Below are 6,956 nucleotides of genomic sequence, written 5' to 3' on the forward strand. Positions count from 1 at the left end.
AACGGCTGCCAGCACAGAAATTAAGATCTCCTGCACTCCGGGCCCTGGTCTGGACTTAGAAATGCAGCCATAGGCAGTAGAGCTACCTTCCAGTCAGAACACATTGATTCCCCACCCCCCTTCCCAGGTGACCTCCCTTGGCTTCTAGCAGACAGAGCCTGCTAGACTAGGGTTGTGTTTATGATGCAGGAGACCAGCATGACCTGAGGGGGAATGGGACTTCAAATTCAGAAAGGATTGCCTTCCCAACCCCACCCTTAAGACACATTAGGTCTGCAAAACTAGTGGTCACAGGTCATGGTCCCTATGCCCTCCCACTAAAAACTACTATGGGCAAGGCCCAGGCCACCCCAGGTCCCCTTAAAGGCAAAAAGCCCCACCCTCCCCAGCCCCTCCACCAGACAAAGCCACAGAAGCACAAGCAGTGTTTGTAAGGTGTGCACTTTTATTAAACCGGTCTCAAGTCAGTGTGCAGGCAAGCCCAGGCTGCCTCAACACCTCAACCCACTCCCAGGGAGACCAAAGCCTTCATACATCAAGTTGGGGGGACAAAAAAAGGAGGGTCACGATGGCTGACCATTCAAAAATAAAAAAAAAAAAAAAACCAAAAAAGTATTAAGGCGGAAGATTTAAAAAAATTTTTGCAGTACATAATTTACACAGAAGCAATGCTGTCACCTCCCCGGTGTGGACTCAGGGCTGGACTCAGCCATCCTCCCCTACGGAATGGGAGTGGCTTTTGGGAGGGTGAGGGACTTCCTGTAGCCATATCTCATGGATACCTGGAATGGCTATTAAAAAAGGTAAAAAAAAAAAAAAAGAAAAAAAAGAAAAAAAAATGTACAATCAAAAAAAGTCCTCAGCCACATTGTAGAACTTTGGGGGATGCTTGCTCCAACCAACTGCTGTCGCCTTCACCGTTCCAGTTTTTAAATCCTGAGTCAAAAGCGCCAAAACAAAACAAACTCTTTAAAAAAAAATTAAAAAAAAAAAAAAAACAAAAAAACAAAGCCATGCCAATGATGTCTCATTTTTTTTCTGCGCAAGTTAGGTATTGTCAAAGAAAGGGTGTAAAACGCAGCTCAGTCACAGTCTGCCTAGAAGCATTTGCGGTGCACGATGGAGGGGCCGGACTCATCGTACTCCTGCTTGCTGATCCACATCTGCTGGAAGGTGGACAGGGAGGCCAGGATGGAGCCACCAATCCACACAGAGTATTTGCGCTCGGGAGGAGCAATGATCTGAAGAAAAAGCAAGACAGTGATGGTGAGCATTCTGGATACCTGCCTTACCTGCAGCCAAGCCCTGCCAACCACAGGCCCACCTCATCATGGATCCAGGCCTAAGGATACTTAGCTCACCTTGATTTTCATGGTGCTGGGAGCCAGAGCAGTGATCTCCTTCTGCATCCGGTCAGCAATGCCTGGGTACATGGTGGTGCCACCAGACAGCACTGTGTTGGCATAGAGGTCTTTGCGGATGTCGACGTCACACTTCATAATGGAATTGAATGTAGTTTCGTGGATGCCAGAAGATTCCATGCCTGAGGGGAAAGGGTGAGATAGTAGACTTATTATAGTGTGGTCTCAAGAGTTGGCCACCATTAGATGAAGAAACTAGGTCACTTCAACTCACCCAGGAAGGAAGGCTGGAAGAGAGCCTCAGGGGCACGGAACCGCTCGTTGCCAATAGTGATGACCTGACCGTCAGGCAGCTCGTAGCTCTTCTCCAGGGAGGAAGAGGATGCAGCAGTGGCCATCTCTTGCTCGAAGTCCAGGGCAACATAGCACAGCTTCTCTTTGATGTCACGCACAATTTCCCTCTCGGCTGTGGTGGTGAAGCTGTAGCCACGCTCGGTCAGGATCTTCATGAGGTAGTCTGTCAGGTCCCGGCCAGCCAGGTCCAGACGCAGGATGGCATGAGGGAGAGCATAGCCCTCATAGATGGGCACAGTGTGGGTGACCCCGTCTCCGGAGTCCATCACAATGCCAGTGGTACGACCAGAGGCATACAGGGACAGCACGGCCTGAATGGCTACGTACATGGCTGGGGTGTTGAAGGTCTCGAACATGATCTGTAGGGAGAAACGGGGCTTTGTTAAGCTCTAAAGCCACAAATCGTCCAAGAAGGTGGGATTGTCAGGACAGATTTGGAACATGCAGAGTGCAAGAACACAGATAGGTTAAGTGTGCTGGGAGTCTCAGGACAGGGGCTCCATTTAGACGGACTGTGCCATCTACTGAATACACACTCCAGGCACTGATCACCAGCCTCATTAGCTTTGCCACACGAGCCATTGTTAGTACCTACACCCACAGCACTGTAGGGTTTTAAACACCTAGTCAGAAAGGCAATCGAGAGAAAAAAAGACCTCATCGGGAAAGAGCAGAAACTGCAAAGTTCCAAGGGAGAAGACTCAGCTCATAGAAGAGTCCTATGGGAGAATGGCAGAAGAAAGACAATTGAGAAAGGGCGTGGCTGAGAAGTTGGCAAAGGCGGAGGTGGCCACAGAGGCTGCTGACCTGGGTCATCTTTTCACGGTTGGCCTTGGGGTTCAGGGGGGCCTCGGTAAGCAGCACAGGGTGCTCCTCGGGGGCCACACGCAGCTCGTTGTAGAAGGTGTGGTGCCAGATCTTCTCCATGTCGTCCCAGTTGGTGACAATGCCGTGTTCAATAGGGTACTTCAGGGTCAGAATGCCTCTCTTGCTCTGGGCCTCGTCGCCCACGTAGGAGTCCTTCTGGCCCATGCCCACCATCACGCCCTGCGGAGGGGAACGGTGCTCTCAGTACGGCCACCTCCCACCTGGAAAACCCCAGCATCGCCACCCGCAAAGGGAAGGGTCACCTACCTGGTGCCTAGGGCGGCCCACGATGGAGGGGAAGACGGCCCGGGGAGCATCGTCGCCCGCGAAGCCGGCTTTGCACATGCCGGAGCCGTTGTCGACAACGAGCGCAGCGATATCGTCATCCATGGCGAACTATCAGAGCACAAAAGAGGGCCGCGGTCACCACGGGGCCACCAAGCACAGCCGCCGCTGCCCTGCCCACTTCCGGCACGCCGCGGCCTCGGGCCGCCAGGGGGCGCGCGCCCAAGCTCAGGGGACAAAGGAAGCCCAGGCCGGCCGCATTATTACCATAAAAGGCAAACGCTGGTCCGGAGGCGGCCCCACGGCAGGAAGCCAGGCCTCCGCCCCCTCCCCAAACGGGCGCAAGCCCCGCCTCCGCCCCGCCGGCGGGCCGCTGGAGCGCGCGGGAGGCGACCACACCCAGCAGGAAGCGCGAGCGGGCACCCCGAGGCCGCTGCAGTCCCGCCCCTTCCGGACAACGGCCCCGCCCTCGCCCAGCCCCGGGAGGCCGCGCTCCAAGTCTCAATACGCACGCCCAAGTTTAACTTGGAAGTGGGGGGGGGGAGAGGAAGGGCTCCCTCCTCAGCGTGCACGCGCCCCAATACCCAGAGACGTAGCGCGCAAGCGCAGTGGCGTCCCAGCCCCCATCCGGCAGAGCCGGCCCCGCCGCGCCCGCCAGCCAGCCAGCCCGACAAGCCAAATGGGCAAACCGGTTTGGACAAAGACTCCTGGACCACCAAAGCGTGATCGTAGCGTTTGGTTCCCAACACTGTGTCCCCCTCAAGGAGGGCAGAGAGGGTTCAACCCCCAAGAGCCGCATCAGTTCTCCTAGCGCCCACACTGCGACCCTAGTGGGTCCCCAAGCCGCGTGCTCTGAGCCAGTCCAGCAGTGTCTACACCGTGGCAATGCAGCTGCAAAGGGCCGCCACCCTGGGCGGAAAGTTGGATCTGTAAGTGTCCGCTCCGCGGCCGGACACCACCCTCCACCCTTGCCCGGTATCCGTCCTGGTCCTGAGTGTCTCCCACGACCCTGCCCCGAGGTGACTGCCCACAGGAGATCTGTAGCTGGCTGGGCCTGGTGTCCCTGCTTACCTGGTGGCGGGTGTGGAGCGGCGAAGAAAGAGCTGCGAAAGGCCTACGCTCGCGGGTGGACGCGGACTCGACAGTGGCTGCGCGTTGCGCCGCCGGGTTTTATAGGACACCACAGCGGCCACTCGAGCCATAAAAGGCAACTTTCGGAACGGCGAGCGCTGATTGGCTCCGCGCCGCTCACTCACCAGCCTCGCCGCACAATGCAGCATTTTTTTTTACCCCCCTCCCCTACTTTTAAAAAAAAAAAAAAAAAAAAAAAAAGAGAGAGAGAGAGAAAGCGAGATTGAGGAAGAGGATGGAGAGTTTTGGCGATAGTTGCTGGCCCCATAAGCCGGACATGCACGAATAGTCTCCGCCTATATGGACACTGCCCGATTCAGGGTCTCGGCTATCAGGCCTGCATTCTGGGATCACCCACCCACCCCAGGACCCTCTGGGTGTGGATGTCACGTGAACGTTGAGTACCTCAATGGGCAAGGGTCGGCATGGAGGCCTGGGCCATGTTTATGTGGCCTCTTGTTTGAACGACACGCGGGGCCTGGATTGAATGGACAGGAAGTCACTCCCCTTTAGCCAGCAAAAGCCCGAAAGCCAAATCTGGAGGACTTCTGGTGGGGTTCCAGTTTGCTAGGTGCGTTGGGGTACAATTTAGGAGCAGAACTATGGTGGGAGGGTTTGGGCCACTCAGGAGACTCAGGGCCACACTCCACAGACCAGGGCAAGCCTGGTGGTCCAGTGACTGGCGTTGGTGCAGGAAGATGTCTCCGGATGTCCCCTGCCCCGGACCTAGAAAGGGACTGTGCTCTATAGAACAAGTAAACCTTGTCATGGAGTCAGACACTTTTGGAGGGCTGCCTGATCACACCCAGGAAGGACTAAGCCCAGGCCGTTAGTTGGTGCCTCTGGGTGACTGCCAGGCACCGTTGGGCTGGGGCCCACCATCTATCCTCTGTTTGTTATGTGCAACCACAGCTGAACTGTGCTCCAGTCCAGCTGGAGGCTGGGGGGGGGGGGCGCTCAGGGAGTGACAGCGTGCTCAGGGAGGCGTTGGTGGTGCCTGGAGCCCCCACCCGAGAAGATTTTCCCCCTGTTCTCAGCATGGCTCTGTGTATCAAACTTCAGGCAAAACTTAGGCACCCAAGAGTGTTCTGCTCAGGAAGTTATTCAGCTGATATCTGGGGGTTGAAGGAGCCCCGGCTTCGTTTAGAGGGACACACACTTCCCCAGAGAGGGAGACAGAAAACTGAGTTGAGGTGAGAGCTGTGCTTCAGGTGAGATGCTCTGGGCTTGTCATGGCTTTGCACATGCATGGTAGGAGCTCGCTGAGTGTAGGTGTTGAAACCAGAATGGCTTCGTCCATATATGGACTGGAGCAGTGGCCCTGCATGGAGGCTGGACCAACTTCCTTGTACTCGGCTGTGCTGCTGGTAGCCGCGCACTTTGACTTGCATAGGCCTTCAGGGTGGAAGGGTGACCCCAGCATGTCCTGGAAAGCACACCCCCAGCTTCAGAGCTACCCAAGAGATTTGACAAAAGTCTTCTGCAGTCACCAGCCCTGGGCCCGAGAGAACTTTCCCAGCCTGTCCACTCCCTGCCTCCGGGGGACGGGACTGCCCTGGCCCTGGCCCTGTATCTCTCGATTGTTCAGGCAGGTTGCCAGCTGCCTGAGGACCTGCCAGCCCTGCAATTCACAGGTGGGGGTGGGGCAAGGCGAAGACCGCCTGTCAATGAGGACTGCCTGAGTGTTCCCAGAGGAGCCCTGGCGGGGTGCAAGGGAGAACATGCCACCTACCACCAGGGGTGCAGGATGAGGTGGGACACCTCTGTGTGACACCAGGCAGCTTTACTAGGAAGGAACAGACCAGATTCCCAGGCAGGCAGGACCTGTGTTGCCACTCTGTCACCCCTTGGTCCTGGGGCAGGTCAAGGGGCAGGCACTGGGGCCCCACCCGACCTCTGATCTATGCCACTGACTTATGGTTCTGTCTTGTCTGCAATTGCCATTTTCTAGTGTTCTCTTACACATTCTTGAGAGAGAGAGGAAGAGAAATTGATTCTCTTGGTTTGTTGAAAATTGTGTGTGTGTGTGCGTGTGTGCGTGTGTGTGTGTGTGTGTGTGTGTAGGATTGTTTTTAGACAGGGCCTACGCTGGCCTCAAATTCACTGTGTAGCCAAGTAAGCTTGAACTCCTGATCCTCCTGCCTCCACTTCCTGAGTGCTGTGATTCCAGGCATGTGCCACCATGCCCAGCTTCTCTTGTTTGTTTGTAACAAGTATCTTCCTATATAGCCCAGGCTGTCCTCAAACTCCTGATCCTCCTGCCTCAGCTTACTGAGGAGCTAGGAAGCCGGTCATGGTGCCTGTTCAGGCTAGTCTTAATACCTCAGCACCATCCCCAACCCCCACAGCATCAAACAAGCCAGCCCTGTGAGGGGCTCCATCACCCCCACTTCCTCCCACGACACACACACTGAGGGGTTCTGTTCTGTCAGATGAATGAGAGGCTGCCTGGCCTGGGTGTTCTCAGGCCTGAAGGGGGTGGGGGACCCTGAGAGGACCGCAGGGCAGGAGGGGGCCTGTGCTGTTGAGTTTGGGGTGTAGACAGGGAGACACTGATCACAGAAAACAGGGTGGGGGTGGGGGTGGGGAGAAAGAGGAAGTGGAGGAAGGGAAAGGCAGAGGAAGTGAAGCTGGTCTCTGGAGAACTTTGCCCTCACAGAGAGCTGTCACTGTCAAGCAGTCACCCAGCTGGCAGTCAGGCTGACCCTGCCGATGCATGACACCTGTAACTTGAGTACATTTTTTTTTTTCTTCAAGAGTCCCCTGTCCTGAAAGACCTTGGGACAAAAGAATTTTTACAGTCTCATTCAAGGCCTGCTCCCTGGTCCTTCACTCAGAAGCCACATGTCACGTCTGCTAGGGACATTGGAGCCCAGCTATCCAGGAAGACCCTAAACTACACATTTTTAGAGAAGAAATTGAGGAAGAAGAGCACTTCCTGTTACACTGGCAAGGGTT

At 55.6% G+C, this 6,956-nt stretch overlaps 1 protein-coding gene across 1 annotated transcript; it reads right to left on the reverse strand.

Moving 5' to 3' along the window:
- Positions 1 to 425: 425 nt before the first annotated feature.
- On the reverse strand, positions 426 to 4,060 carry Actb (actin beta). Its single transcript, XM_038346673.2, has 6 exons — positions 3,939 to 4,060; positions 2,850 to 2,978; positions 2,523 to 2,762; positions 1,636 to 2,074; positions 1,362 to 1,543; positions 426 to 1,241 (listed from the first exon to the last, which is right to left on the reverse strand). Exons 2-6 carry the CDS (start codon positions 2,970 to 2,972, stop codon positions 1,098 to 1,100), a joined length of 1,128 nt encoding a protein of 375 aa, XP_038202601.1. The 5' UTR covers positions 2,973 to 2,978; positions 3,939 to 4,060; the 3' UTR covers positions 426 to 1,097.
- Positions 4,061 to 6,956: the final 2,896 nt, after the last annotated feature.

This window comes from Arvicola amphibius, chromosome 10 (assembly GCF_903992535.2).
Source record: "Arvicola amphibius chromosome 10, mArvAmp1.2, whole genome shotgun sequence".
Taxonomy (NCBI): domain Eukaryota; kingdom Metazoa; phylum Chordata; class Mammalia; order Rodentia; family Cricetidae; genus Arvicola; species Arvicola amphibius.

What these genes read in the sequence shown, in the direction of transcription:
- Actb (XM_038346673.2), bottom strand. Translation starts at nt 2,972, where the DNA reads ATGGATGACGATATCGCTGCGCTCGTTGTCGACAACGGCTCCGGCATG. An exon ending in TGGGCCGCCCTAGGCACCAG is followed by an intron (nt 2,763 to 2,849) that starts GTAGGTGACCCT and finishes TCCCCTCCGCAG; the next exon opens with GGCGTGATGGTGGGCATGGG. An exon ending in CTTCCAGCCTTCCTTCCTGG is followed by an intron (nt 1,544 to 1,635) that starts GTGAGTTGAAGT and finishes CTTTCCCCTCAG; the next exon opens with GCATGGAATCTTCTGGCATC.